Source organism: Pseudophryne corroboree, chromosome 8 (assembly GCF_028390025.1).
Source record: "Pseudophryne corroboree isolate aPseCor3 chromosome 8, aPseCor3.hap2, whole genome shotgun sequence".
In the NCBI taxonomy this organism is placed as follows: Eukaryota; Metazoa; Chordata; class Amphibia; order Anura; family Myobatrachidae; genus Pseudophryne; species Pseudophryne corroboree.
The window spans coordinates 399,897,439-399,913,295 of NC_086451.1; the positions used below are offsets into that span (position 1 = coordinate 399,897,439).

The 15,857-nt window shown below is 45.6% G+C and overlaps 1 protein-coding gene across 1 annotated transcript in view; it reads left to right on the forward strand.

Annotated features, from left to right (window-relative positions):
• The window catches only part of LOC134949290 (cytochrome P450 2A4-like), a 132,326-nt gene that overhangs the window by 67,944 nt on the left and 48,525 nt on the right, over positions 1-15,857 (forward strand). Inside the window, exon 5 of the mRNA XM_063937787.1 lies at positions 732-908. Coding sequence (XP_063793857.1) covers positions 732-908 — 177 coding nt within the window. The remainder of the gene's footprint in view (positions 1-731; positions 909-15,857) is intronic.

A 15,857-nucleotide genomic window follows, 5' to 3' on the forward strand; every position in this document is an offset into this window, starting at 1 on the left:
TTACCTCCATCAGTTGCTAAATAAAATTTTATATATATATATATATATATATATATAGTTGTAATGACGAAAAAAAGAGAGTCATCTGGCCATTATCAGCAAGTGCTGCCCCTAGGCATGTGCCTCACGTGCCAGGTGGGAAATCCACTACTGCTGCTCTGATCTCGCACAGCCTAGTTACGGCAAACTTGACCATCACAAGTCGCAGCTCACAGCCAGTCTGCTAAACCTGAAACTTACTCCTCAGCTGGGTTCAGAAAATCTGCAGCCAACAACACATACCCTTGGCTCAGCTTCCCTACACAATGGGGTAGCATACCCCCGATTTGTAGAATGGTACTGCACGCCACCCCAGCTCCACCCCCCCAAATGATGCAGCTAACGAGGTAGGGGAGAGCTGCAAGGGATTACGCAGGAACCATTCTGCGCATGCTCAGACCTTCAAACATTGTATATGTATGTAAACCATTGGGTTTGACTACAAATGCAGATCAGTCACATTGTTACTAAGCAATTCTCCACAAATGCATATTACTGCATGAACATTTTAATATATTTTATCTAGGATAATTTATTTCACAAAAAGTATTATATTTGTCCATCTGTGAGTCCAAACTAGGTTAGATTGTTCAATATTCTTATTAGACAGATAGGGCGGGATGGAATGCAGTAGTAGTTTTTTCCTCTGTCTAACAATATTTGTATGTGATTCCATTCCGTTCCATCTTCAGATGTATGATATGTTTCCTGGCCTGATGAGATTTATTCCTGGACCTCACCACAAAATATTTAAACTACTGAAGAAGCTCAGCCAGTTTGTGGAAACTAGAATAAAAATTAATCAGAAGACTTTGGATCCTAATAACCCAAGGGATTATGTTGACGTTTTCCTCATTCAAATCGAAAAGGTAAAAATGTGTCTTGGAGCAAAACTTCAGTATAGATTTTATGGGGTAATTATATGAAGAAAACGTAACAGTAAATGGAACTGATTTATAAAGACATTGGGTCTGATGTAATGAAGTCCGAATTGGCCATAGGTGAGTGTTCCCTGCCAAAGCCAGACATTTTTTTTGCTGCAGCAATCTTTTGCAAGGCGTTATACAGGATTGCTGTTTAAAAAAAAATAAAACGGTTCGACCGGGAACCCGCACCTCCGGCCAATTTGGACTTCGATACATCCGGCCATTTATGTGACATAAATGTAGTAGGAAGAATAATGGGTAGCTGTTAAATAGATTAATAGAGGGAATTTCTAAAAAAAAAATATCACTGTATGTAGTCCTATGAACAATTATACTGTTGGAAGTAAAGAAAAAAATATTAATCCACTTTTGGAAGTAAAGAAAAAAATATTAAACTAATTTACAGATTGGTTATGATCTGTGGCAGTCAGACTGGGCATAATTCAGTAAGGATAGCAAATTCTGCAAATTAGCAGAATTTGCTATTCTTTGGAGCACATGCTGGGGACCGCCCATCACTGGGTAAGGCCGCCCAGCATGCTGACCGGAGCCTCCCCCCACTTCAACAAGCAGAAATTACGATCACATTGCAATTTCTGATCGTTAGCAGAAATAGAGGAAGCCACCTGCCGGCGCAGCCTAGCTGATCCCCGCAGGAGACCCACCGCCATCTTCCCAATCGCAGACGCTGCGTGTGATATCAGAAAGCCGCTGTGGTCAGCCCCCATTCACGCCGCACTGCCCCCCGTTCATCCGGCTCCACCCCGCAATGCTCTGTCTCCTCCTTGGAGCGTTGCCCGCCCCACCCCTGCCCCGCGACCGCCTCTGCCTGATTGACAGGCAAAGGCGATCATATTTTCTGTGGCCCCCGGCTGAAAATGTGGGCGCATGCGCAGGATGGGAGCTGCACATGCGCCCGCAACTTTTTCTCAAAAATTCCGGTTGGATCGCACACTGCGATCCAACCAGAATTAGGCCCAATATTGGGATTCATCATGTTGACATGAAATTATCAGCATGGTCATGTCAACATTGACCATGTTAACATACATCATGTAGACAGTGAAGAAATGTTGACATGTTAGAATGTTGACATATCCTCCCTGGCGGCACAGTGGTGACCGTCACTTGTGGGTCAGACCTCAGTTCCTCTGATGTTTGGGTATTTCCCAATATCCCTAATTCCTTAATTCTCTTGCTCTCTCTAGTGAAACTTTAAAAAAAATCATCTTTTTAATCAATGATATTTACAAATAAACTACAACACACATACCATATATATATATATATATATATTGTAACATACTCAATACCAAACAACACACATGGGTGGACACTTACTAAGGTCTCGATTCCATTCGAGTTTGATTTTTTTTTCTTCTAAGTGGCATCTCAGGAATTTACTAAACACAAATCTCGGCAGTGTTGGGGCTATTCGTATTGAGATACACTGCCAACCACACAAATACAAATCAATAGACCATCTGTCAAACGCGCTGTTATTTTATACAACATTTGTATTCTCAATCACTGCTGACAATAGCCAAACACTGCCGGGAAAGCATGGAATTTTCAAATAGAACTGCTATTGGCTGGCGTGTTTTGATAGTCATGCATGGATCAGTGAGAAAAATTGTATTAGGTCCCCCCTCCTAAGCATAGCCAGCCTTGGGCTCTTTGAGCCGGTCCTGGTTATTTAAAATATCAGGAAAAAATCCGTAGGGTTCCACAGTATTTATACAACCAGCACTGGGCTCATGGTCTGGTCCTGGTTCCAAAAATATGGGGGACAAAAGAAGTAGGGGTCCCCCGTATTTTTAAAACCAGCACCAGGCTCCACTAGCCAGGGACATAATGCCACAGCAGGGGAACACATTTATATTGGTCCCTGCGGCCATGGCATTACCCCTCCAACTAGTCACCCCTGGCCATGGTTCCCTGGGGGCCTGGAGACCCCTAAAATAAAGGGGTCCCCTCCTCCAGGCACCCAAGGTCCAGGGGTGAAGCTCAAGGCTGTACCCCCCATCCATGGGTGGTGGATGGAGGGCCAATAAAAGAGTAAAAAAAAGAATATTGGCTTTTTCTGTGGAACTACAAGTCCCAGCAAGCCTCCCCACATGCTGGTACTTGGAGAATCACAAGTACCAGCATGTGGGGAATTAACTGGCCCACTAGTACCTGTAGCTCTACAACAAAAGAAATACCCCCAAAATACACAACACACTGTGAAAGTAAAGTTTTAATAAAACACACTAACATACTCAGACATACTTACCTACATCCCACGCCGCCATTCATGTCTACACCACCTGGGTGCCCTCCTTCATAGATATATAGGTAGTATGGTTCTATGGTTAGGATTACATCTCCTGTCCTTGTAGCAAAAAGAACCAGGCGGCACTCCGGGTTTTTGAAAAAGTAAACAAACGTGTATTGGTCACAGCAAAAGGTTTAAACAAGCATAGTGGTCACGCCGACGTTTCAACACCCTAGCGGCGTTTTCCTCAAGCTGCTATGCTGCAAGTGAAAAAACACACACCAAACAAAAAAAAAAGAAAAACTTGCAGCATAGCACCTTGAGGAAAATGCCGCTAGGGCGTTGAAACATCGGTGTGACCACTATGCTTGTTTAACCTATTTGCTGTAACCAATACTACCTATTTATATATAAATATATATATATATATATATATATATATATATATACTCACAAACAATCCTGTGTAGATCGGTCCTCTTCTTTCCCTGTAGGCATCCATGGGTTAAAAAAAAATGAAAATTCTGAACCACGCCACTAAAGGGGATCTGTTTCCCCCGAATGCTGGGACCCCCCATGACTGCTGTCACTAGAGGACCCAGCAGCCTATCCGGGAGCACCACGTCATAGTGCTCTCTTGATTGGCTGTGTGCTCCTGGCCTGTCAATCAGGTGGAGCACTCTGGCTATAATGGAGGATTGTGGTCCACCATTATAGTCTATGGTGGGAAAATTGGCATTAATTAAATAACAAAAATACAGGTGTCAAAGAGGACCACAATTCTCAAAACATAATACAGCTAAGATGTAAGTAGTGTGGAAGTAATCATGGTACTACTTTGGGGCTGGCGGCCATAGATAGAGATGAGCCTTTACCAGCAAGAGAAATAGCAGGTAAAGATGGTCGTTGAGTAGGAGAGAGCTGTGAGTGAAATGTGTCGAGAAGAGCGCTTTGACAACAAGAGGAAAGAGGGCCCTGCTCTGAAGAGCTAACAATCTAGTGGGAAGGGGCAACAGACAGATGATATGAGGTGCAAGCAAGCGGGAGGTAGCCTGATGGCAGTATGTAAGCAAAGCAGAGATGTTCAAGGCATGAGGAAGGGGGATAAAGGAGCAGCCACCAGACTAGGTTATGCATCGGAAGGGTATGCTTGATGAATAGGTGGGTGTTCAGTGCCCGTTTGAAGCTTTGCAAGGTCGGGGAGAGTCTAATGGAGCGGGGGAGCGCATTCCACTGAAGTGGTGCAGCACAGGCAAAATCTTGAACTTGAGCATGGGAAGCAGTAACCAGTTTAGAGGAGAGGTGATGGACATTGGCCAACCATAGGGGATGGGAGGGAGTATGAAGGGAGAGGAGGTTGGAGATGTAGGGAGCAGTGGAATTAGAGATGGCCTTGTATGTGAGGGTGAGGAGTTTGAAGAGGATTCTGTAGGGGAATGGGAGCCAGTGCAGATTTTGTCGAAGGGGAGTGGCAGATGTGGAGTGGCGGGAGAGGAAGATGAGCCTAGCTGCGGAGTTGAGGACAGATTGAAGGGGAGCAAGATGGGAGTAAGGGAGGCCAGTGAGGAGATTATTGCAGTAGTCGAGTCGTGAGATGACCAGTGAGTGGATGATAAATTTAGTTGCACTCAGGGAGATAAATGGCCTGATGCGAGCAATGTTGAGTAGCTGGAACCGACAGGATTGTGCTAGAGCTTGGACGAGTGGTGCAAAGGAGAGGGAGGAGTCAAGAGTGATGCTCAAGCAGCAGAGTTGGGGAACGGGGGAGATGATGGTGTTGTCAACAGTGATAGAGATATTGGTAGGGGTGTTACTCTGGCTGGGGGAAAGATAATGAGTTCAGTTTTTTCCATGTTGAGCTTCAGAGAGTACTCAGACATCCAGGAGGAGATGGTGGAGAGGCAGCTGGAAACCTGAGAGAGGACAGAGGGGGACATATCAGGAGAGGAGAGGTAGAGTTGTGTGTCATCAACATAGAGGTGGTATTGAAGGACATAGGAGTTAATGAGCGCACCCAGGGAAGAGGTGTACAGGGAAAACAGAAGGGGGCCTAGGACAGAAGACTGAGGGACACCAACAGGAAGGATGAAAGGGTGTGAGGTGGTGCCAGAGACAGACACAGAGAAGGAGTGGTTAGTGAGGTAAGAGGTAAACCAGTCAAAGACAGTGCTAGAGAGGCCAACGAGTGTGCAGAGGAGGAGAGGATGATCCACGGTGTCAAAGGCAGCAGAGAGGTCCAGAAGGATGAGCAGAGAGAAGTGGCCCCTGGATTTGGCCAAAAGCAGGTCATTGGTGACTTTCACCACGGCAGTCTCAGTGGAGTAGAGTGAGCGAAAGCCAGATTGTAGTGGATCAAGGATGGAGTTGTCCGAGAGGTAGCTTGTGAGACGGCTGTAGACCAGTCATAGAAACATAGAATTTGATGGCAAATAAGAACCACTTGGCCCATCTAGTCTGCCTTTTTTTATTACATTATTTTTATCTCTAACCTTATTTGATCCTTATTTCTTTGTAAAGATATCCTTATGTCTATCCCATGCATGTTTAAAGTGTTCTACTGTCTTAACCTCTACCACCTCTGATGGGAGGCTATTCCACTTGTCCACTACCCTTTCTGTGAAGTAATTTTTCCTCAAATTTCCCCTGAACCTCCCCCCTTCAGTCTCAGCGCATGTCCTCGTGTCCTATTGCTTCTCCATTTGGAGAATGTTTCCCTCCTGGACTTTGTTAAAACCCTTGATATATTTGAAAGTTTCTATCATGTCCCTCCTTTCCCTTCTCTGTTCCAAACTATACATATTGAGATTTCTTAGTCTTTCTGGATATGTTTTGTGATGTAGGCCATCCCAGTCGTTCAAGTAGTTTGGAGGCGAATGGGAGAAGAGAGATGGGGCAGTAGCTAGTGGGTGATAAAGGGTCAAGGTTGTTTTTTTTTAGAATAGGTGAGACCAGGGCATGTTTGAATGATGAGGGAAAGATGCCGGTAGAGAGTGATAGGTTAAAGAGGTGAGCAAGGTGGGAGCAGGCAGTGGGGGAGAGGGAGTGGAGAAGACGGGAGGGGAGGGGGTCCAGGGGGCAGGTTGAGGGGGTGGGGAGGATAAGATGAGGGGGAGGACTTCCTTGTCTGTAGTAGGACGGAAGGAGGACAGGGTGGGATAGATGGAGGGGAAGGATGATGGGGGCAGGGGGCAGCAGAGCGGTGACGGGAGGAGATATAGTGTCGGGTGTCCTCAATTTTGGAGATTAAGAAGGAGGCAAAGTCAGTGGCAGTGAAGGAGGATGGGAGGGGAGGAGGAAGGGGTTGAAGGAGCGTGTTGAAAATGTCAAAGAGATGGTGTGGACTGGAGGACTGAGAAGAGATGAGTACTGGATTGCTTGGTGAGGGAAAGAGCAGAGCTGTAGGAGGAGAGAATAAACTTGAAATGGAGGAAGTCCGCCAGAGAGTGAGACTTCCTCCAGGAGCATTCAGCAGAGCATGAACATTTTTGTACGAATCATGTTAGTTTGGTGTGCCAGGGTTGGGGTTTGGAGCGGCGGAGGGGGACAGAGGAGAGGGGGGCCACAGAGTCGAGAGCAATGGTTAGGGAAGACTTATAAAAGGAGGTTGCCTGGTTGGGACAAGTCATAGTGGAAAGAGGAGAGAGGAAAGTATCGAGGGAGGAAAGGATAGCAGGGTCAAGAGACCCAAGATTGCGTCTGGTGATGGTGGGTCTGGGCATGGAGAGGAGAAGGGAAGATGAGTGGGTGAAAGACTGCAGATGGAAGTCAGAGAGAGGGAAGGAGGAGTTTGAGAAGTCAGAGAGATCACTTCAGTGTTCGAAGACAAGGTCGAGGGAGTGACCGAGATTGTGAGTAGGGGTGGAGGTCCATTGAGAAAGTCCAAAAGAGGTGGAAAGGGTAAGAAGATTAGTGGAAGCAGCATTAGTAATGTCAATAGGGATGTTAAAGTCACCATGGATGATAGAGGGGAGGTCGGAGGAGAGAAAGTGGGGAAACCAGGCAGCAAAGCTGTCAAAGAAATGTGAACAGCAGTAAGGGGGGCGGTAGATCACTGCCACAAGGAGGTGAAGAAGAGGCGGATAGTGTGGACCTCAAAGGTGGAGAATGTGAGTGAGGGCTCAGGGGGGATGACACGAAAGGTGCAATTTGGGGAGAGAAAATTGCCCACGCCTCCACCCCGGCGGTCATCAGGTCTGACCGAGTGTGTCAAGGAGATGCCTCCGTAGGAGAGGAGAGCGGGGGAGGTGGTGTCAGAGGAGGAGAGCCAGGTTTTAGTGATAGCGAGAAGGTTAAAAGTGTGGTAGATGAAGAAGTCGTGGATAGTTGGTAGCTTGTTGCAGATTGATCTAGCATTCCAGAGGGCACAGGAGAAAGGAAGGGAGGGGACAGGGGAGATGGGGATCAGGTTGGTTGGGCTCTGAATGCGTGTGGGTGGTCTGGAAATTGGGGATGTCTATGTGACCTAGCAGTGAGGATTGGTATGGGACAGGATTGAGGAGCCATAATTCCAGTACAGTAGTGTTGTTCAGAGGAATAATAAAGAATGGAGTGGATGTATAGAATAAACAATGAGAAGGGAGGTGTAGTAAATGCAAATACAGTGCAAACAGGAATTTTTGGGAAATAATGGAAGGAACGGAAAGGTTGAGATTGTTACACAGTGGATGTAGATAGTATAATTGAGGAGCAGAAAGCAATGTGTGAGAGCAGTAGGGCTGTTAGTTAATCAGACAGGGAGTTCAGTGTCCAGTCTGTGCAGGCTTCAGGCAGTGGTAGTAGTGGATTAGGTACTGTAACTCACTGTAGTATGTTGATTGCAGTTCTTTAGTGGAGGTGGGGAAGATAGTCTGCTGTCCTTCTGTTTCTCTCCTGTTTATCTCCGTATATCTCCGATGTTCATATTATTATTATTATTATTATTATTATTATTATTATTATCCTCATACGTTACACTAACATACTTCACAGCTAAGAAGCTTTGCAGCCTAATATGTACTGATTAAATAGAAATGCACACATGGATACAGACTTGATTGCTAGCAGCACCCACCCTCTGAAACTCCACCCACAACAAAAGGTTTGTCCTAGGTGTGAACATCAACAGACCAGTACACCGCTACTATTAATAGATAATTAAAAGTATAGTTGCAGTTTACCGAAGAGATTTCATATATGCATGTAAAAGTTGCAGGAGTCCCCTTATATATTTGTAAATGTTGATCACGTTCCCTCTTAGTCTCTTCTTTGCCAGTGTAAACATGCCAAGCCTTACAAGCCTTTCCTCGTATTCCAGCTTCTCCATCCCCTTAATTAGTTTGGTCGCCCTCCTCTGACCTTTTTCTAGTTCCAGGATATCCTTTTTGTAGTAAGGTGCCCAAAATTGTGCACAGTATTCAAGATGTGGCTTCACTAGGGATTTATATAATGGGAGTATAACACTCTCATCCCTTGCATCAATTCCCCACTTTATATATGGTAATGCCTTGTTAGCCTTCTTTGCTGCAATCCTACTTTGGGTACTGCTGCCTAGTTGGCAATCTATGTAAATACCTAAGTATTTTTCCAGTACAGAATCACCTAATTTTACCCCATTTAGTATGTAGGTGTTATTTTTGTTCTTGCTACCAAAGTGCATTACCTTACACTTGTCTGTATTGAAGCTCATTCTCCATTTTGCTGCCCATGCTTCCAGTTTGACTGAGTCGTTCTGAAGAGACTCAGCATCTCCCTCGGTATTTATAACCTTACACAATTTGGTATGGTCTACAAAAATTGACACCATGCTCTCCAGATCTACTGCTAGATCGTTAATAAAAATGTTGAACAATAGTGGTCCAAGTACATCCTTGTGGCACACCACTTAGTAGTTCAGTCCAATTTGAAAAAGTTCCATTTAACACAATGTGCTGCTCCCTGTTATCTAACCAATTTCTGACCCAAGTGCATATTGTGCTCCCCAGCCATAGTTCTTGTAACTCATAGATAAGTCTCATGTGCGGTACTGTGTCAAAAGCTTTAGCAAAGTCTAAAAAGATTATATTGACCTCCTTACCCTAATTAAGGTTCAAACTAACTGTTTTATAAAAGCCTAGTAAGTTTGTTTGACATGATCTATTCTTCACAAATCCATGTTGGTTTCTATTTATAACCTTATTGGCTTCAATGAACTTCTGTGTAGTGCACCTTAGAATACCTTCCAGTACTTTCCCCACTATAGATGTAAGACTAACTGGTCTATAATTACCCGGTTCAGCTTTACTTCCCTTTTATATTTTTCTATATTGGCACTACTTCCGCTATACGGAACCATGCCTGAGTCATTGAAGATCAAAAATAGCAGTCTTGCTAGTTTGGAGTGAAGCTCATTGGGTGAATTCCGTTGGGACCAGGTGATTTATTAATGTTAATTTATTTTGATCTGTCACAAACTACCTCCCCACTTAATAGTGAGACATTATCTTAGTTGCGATTGTGTGTTAATCCCTGCATCTGGTTCTCTCTTGTGAATACCGATGATCATTTAATTTGTGCGCAATGTCATTATTGTTTTTGATTAAGGATCCCAGCTTGTCCTTTAGAGGGCCTATACTCTTTTTTTTAATCTTTTGCTGTTGATATATTAAAAAAAATGTAGGGGTTTGATTTGCTTTCCTTTGCTACTAGCTTTTCAGTTTCTACTTTAGCCGCTCTTATTTAATTTTTTGCATATTTTGTTACAATCCTTATTGTGCTGGAATGACTTTGCATTCCCATCTGATTTGTATTTTTTGAATGCTCGCCTTTTTTTGCCCATTAGTTCCTTAATCTTCTTGTTAAGCCATGTTGGGTTGGAATTTTTAGTCCTCTGTTTGCTGCCCATGAGAAGAAATGTATGAGTATCATTAATGAGCTGTGATTTTAATACCTCCCATTTCTCCATAGTATTTTTCCTTTGAAACAAAATTTCCCATTAAATGTCCCTTAAAGCTTCCTTCATCATGTCAAAGTTGGCTTTGCTAAAGTTTAGAGTCCTAGTTCAGCCAATATAGGAATGTTTATGAAAACTGATATTTAATGTGACTATATTGTGGTCGCTGTTTCCCATGGGCTCCCCTACTACAATATTTGCTATCAATTCCCCATTGTTAGTTAATACCAGGTCTAAGATTGCATTGTACCTAGGGGCCGATTCAGTCCTGATCGCTGCTGTGCATTTTCACACAGCGGGCGATCAGGCCTGAACTGCACATGCATATGCACCACAATGCGCAGGCGCAATGGGCTGCAGCGTCAGGGTGCGCCGGGCAGCAACGTTATGGTGCAAAAAAGACGATTGCATGGGCATTTGCAAGGTGACTGACAGGAAGAGGTTGTTTGTGGGTGGCAACTGACCATTTTAAAGGAGTGTCCAGAAAAATACAGGAGGGACCAGGCATTTGGAGGGAGTGTTTCTGACATCAGCTCCAGCCTCGATCATCGCACTGGAAGAGTAAGTCCTGGGCTGTGCAGAGACTGCACAAACTCCTGTTTGTGCAGCTCTCCTGCACATGCGATCACAACCTGCACAGTGAATTCCCCCACCACCTGTAGGCGGCGACTACCTGATTGCAGGGATGCAAAAATTGCACCCTAGCGATCAGGTCTGAATTACCTCCTTAGTTGGTTCCTCGATTAGTTGCAGTAAGTAGTTATCATTTAGTGTGTTTAAAAACATATTACCCCTAGCAGTATCACATGAATAATTTGTCCAGTTTATCTCTGGATAGTTAAAATCTCCCATCACTATTATGTCTCCTACTCCTGCTGCTTTTTCAATTTGCTTCAGTAACATTTCCTCATCAGACACATTCATACCAGGTGGCTTGTAGCATAGGCGTAATACTATCTTTTTTGTTCCCCTTCCCCCACATGCAATTTCTACCCATAATGTCTCAATACTATTTACAGTCCCCTTGTGAAACGGCTTAACGTGAAGACATACCACTCCATCCCGTTTATTTAATCAATCTCTCCTGAACAGCGTATAACCCTCTAGATTGACTGTCCAATCATGAGATTCGTCCCACAAAGTTTCAGTAATGCCTATAATATCATACTGTTTGCTTGCTGCAAGGACTTCTAGTTCCCCCTTTTTACCTGTAAGGCTTCTAGCATTTACATACATACAATTAAGATAAGTATTTCCCCTTGTGCTAGGGACATAATTTTCTATATGCAGTAATGATGACCCATATTCGTCGTTAGTTTTGGCAATACCTTTGGTAGCACCCTTGTTAGTACCCATGTTAATACCCTTACTGGCTGGTCTTTCCCTCCCTCCTTCTTCACCCCCATTTCGTTCACGTCCTCCATCCTCACTATTCTCACTGCATGACCCATAGTTTCTAGCTAAACCCTCCCCCCAGGCACCTAGTTTAAAAGCTCCTCCAACCTTCTAACTACCCTTCCCCTCCAGCACTGCTGCCCCCTCCTCATTCAGGTGCAATCCATCGTGACAAAAAAGATGGCGCCTGACTGAGAAGTCCGACCAGTGTTCCAGGAACACAAACATTTACCTCCCTAATCTCCCTCTGCCTCCCTGGGCTAGCGGGTGGCATGGGTAATATTTTGGAGAATATTACCTTAGATGTCCTTGCCTTTAGTTTCTGGCCTAAGTCCCTATAATCTTTCTTAAGGACATCCCACCTACCACTAACTTTGTCATTAGTGCCAACGTGCACCAAGACCGCCGGGTCGTTCCCAGCCCCTCCCAACAATCTTTCTACCCGGTCTGCGATGTGCCGTACCCGAGCACCCGGGAGACAACAGACTGTACGGTGATCACGGTCCCGGTAGCAGATTGCCCTATCTGTCTTCCTGATGATATAATCCCCTACCACCACAGTCTGACTAGGTGCCTCGCTTTCTTTTGTCCCATCTGTGCCGTAGGGACCATTCCTCCGGTTGCTAGAGGGAACAGTCTCCTCCAGCTCCGTCATTTCCTCACTACCATCTGCCGAATCTTCGTCCAATCAGGCAAATTTATTGGGGTTTGGTAGTTCAGAGATGTCGTACCTCCCCCTCTTTTTCTTCATTCTAACTGTGATCCAGCTGGCTACCTGGTTGTCCTCGTCTACCGCTGTCCCCCACCTGCAACTCCTCCACCATTTTATCTGAGCACTGCTCGAGATTGTGAATGTCCCTCAGTAGCGTAACGGTCTGCTGTAGATCAGTTACCTGGGCTTCCAGGGCAGCCATTCGCACACACCTCGCGCAGATGTATTCACACTGGGACGGTTGCTCCAGGTGCACATACATCATGCACGACATGCACTGACTGAGATTCTCAATCATGGCCCCACCCATTTTGTTTGTAAAGTCTAACTCCCTATTACCTTACGATAAAAAAAAAATCATTCTATGCAGTATAATACAGTACTATAGCCTAGTTGTGAAGAGAAACAATATAAAACAACAGAACAGTAATTGATAAAACAATGTAATCAAGGACAAGGGATACAGAAGGACAGAAAAAGAAAACAGTCACTTATACAGTAATGTAGTCAAGCTTATACTTATCTATCCTTGTGCACCCCCTGATCTTTTTCTTTTACGCAGCAGCAGTCCCCGGCTCTCTGCAGCAAGCTCCTCAAGTAGCAGCAACGGCAGCAGTCTCCGGCCCCCTCCAACACGCTCCTCTGATAGCTGCAGCAGCAATCTCTGGCCCCCTTGTGCAGTTCCTTCTGGCAGCAGCAGTAGGCTCTGACCCCCTCACACAGTCTGTGGGGGCAGCAATTTGCGGCTCGGTTGCAGCAGCGTCACCGGGCAGCACTTAGGGGGTCATTCCGAGTTGATCACTAGCTGCCGTTGTTCGCAGCGCGGCGATCAGGCAAAAAATTGGCACTTCTGCGCATGCGTATGGTGCGCACTGCGCACGCACGAAGTACTTTCACAAAAGCCGATGCAGTTTCACACAAGGTCTAGCGACGCTTTTCAGTCGCACTGCTGATCGGTGAGTGATTGACATGAAAGGGGCGTTTCTGGGAGGTAACTGACCGTTTTCTGGGAGTGTGCTGAAAAACGCAGGCGTGTCAGATAAAAATGCAGGCATGCCTGGGGAAACGGGGGAGTGGCTGGCCGAACGCAGGGCGTGTTTGTGATGTCAAAACAGGAACTAAACAGACTGAAGTGATCGCAAGCTAGGAGTAGGTCTGCAGCTACTCAGAAACTGCATGAAAAATTTTTGCCGCCATCCTGCGATCCTCTCGTTCGCAATTCTGCTAAGCTAAAATACACTCCCAGAGGGCGGCAGCTTAGCGTTTGCACGACTGCTAAAAACTGCTAGCGAGCAATCAACTCGGAATGAGGGCCTTAGTACCCACTCACAAACACACACAAAATCGCAGCTCCTCACACACACACAAAATCGCAGCCCCTCACACACTCACAATATCTCTGGCCCTCACACACTCACAATATCTCTGGCCCTCACACACTTACAAAAAAAAAAAAAAAATGCAGCCCCTCACACACTCTCACACACACACAAAAGCGCAGCCCCTCACACACTCACACACACAATGGGCCTCATTCAGACCTGATCGTAGATGTGCTAAATTTAGCACATCTACAATCAGTTTCACAGACATGCGGGGGACGCCCAGCACAGGGCTAGTCTGTCCCGCATGTCTGGCTCTGCCCCGCACACTACAAAAGCATCGCACGGCGATGATGCTTTGGTACCTGTGGAGTAGCTCACTACCAGCGCAGCTCCTGCGCTCTGGCAAGGAGCTACTCGTTGCTTCCTTGGTCGCAGCGGCCACGTATGACGTCACGCAGCCGCCGCGGCCCGCCTCCGCACAGTCCAGGCATGCCTGCGTTGCTGGGACCGCACCCCCAAAACTGTGTTTGAATGCCGCTTGCCCGCCCCCTCCCACCCAGCGACCGCCTCTGCCTGTCAATCAGGCAGAGACGATCGCTGGGCTGAGTTTGCCATTGGCTCTCTGGCATGCACATGCGCACTGCGGCGCATGCACAGTTCAGACCTGATCGCCCGTTATGCAAAAACGCACAGCAGCGATCAGGTCTGAATTAGCACCAATATCTCTGCCCCTCACACACTCGCATGTCTCAGTCCCTCACATAAGCTTACACAAAGAGCGGCAGCGGCAGATCTTACTCTTGCTGCACGCTCCGCTCTTACTGGCACCCGCTCTGTCCCCTCTCCGGCACATGCTCTGGCTCCCGCTTGGCACCCAATCTGCCTCTAGCACCCGCTCCCCCTCACTGGCACCACTCGCACATACGTGCGACCCATCAACCACTTCCGGTTCCGGGTCACAGCTTCCTCCTCACAGGTCAGCGTCCCTACTCCTCACATCAACACCGCACAGTACTATATTAGATACCTGCTAGTAGAGTGTAGTGTATCATGATGATGGAAGGGAATACCTAGACAAATGCAGGAGAGTTTCCGGTTGCCCACACCATGACCACTATAGCAATTGTATATACAGGTTGAGTGTCCCATATCCAAATATTCCGAAATACGGTATATTCCGAAATACGGACTTTTTTGAGTGAGAGTGAGATAGTGAAACCTTTGTCTTCTGATGGCTCAATGTAAACAAACTTTGTTTAATACACAAAGTTATTAAAAATATTGTATTATTTAAATGACCTTCAGGCTGTGTGTATAAGGTATATATGAAACAACTGAATTTTGTGAATGTAGACACACTTTGTTTAACGCACAAAGTTATTAAAAATATTGGCTAAAATGACCTTCAGGCTGTGTGTATAAGGTGTATATGAAACATAAATGCATTCTGTGCTTAGATTTAGGTCCCATCACCATGATATCTCATTATGGTATGCAATTATTCCAAAATACGGAAAAATCCCATATCCAAAATACTTCTGGTCCCAAGCATTTTGGATAAGGATACTCAACCTGTAATACAATTTTACTAGAGCTGCATGTCTTAAAGTTCTCCTCACAGTATTACAAATAAAACAATTAGCAACACCACTGGATCGTTCAAAATGTGTCAGCCAGTAATTAATACACACGTGTGTGCACCAACTAGGAGATCTGTAAAACATGCACTGTAAGGGGTGCTCTGCTATAGAACATCTATAGGGTTAATTATTAATGCTGTAATGAAAACATATATGTCCAGGGCAGTTTCTAGGTTCTTCTGCCTCTCCCCCAGCCCTGTTCCAATGCTCTGGATAGGTGCCCAGATCTGATATAATGCATTCAGCTCAGGCAGGATGTCCTTACCGCCATTTGTAGTTACTGTGGTCGCTGGCCCTGTATATGTTGGAATTATGACATACAGTACATTGCACTTTGTATGATGTGTGTTATAGCTGCTTCATGCTAATTGTGACCTATTCATGGACTGACTGTGGGGGCCCTTCCGAGTTGATCGCTCGCTATGGATTTTCGCAGCGCAGAGATCATGGCAGAACGGGGCTAATCTGCACATGCGTATGCGCCGCAATGCGCACATGAGTCATATGGGTACAAAGAGCATTGTGGTTTTGCACAGGTTCTAGCAACGATTCCATTTGCACTGGCGAGCGCAAGGAGATTGACAGGAAGTGGGAGTTTATGAGTGGCAACTGACCGTTTTCTGGGAGTGTTTGGAAAAATGCAGGCGTGGCCGGGC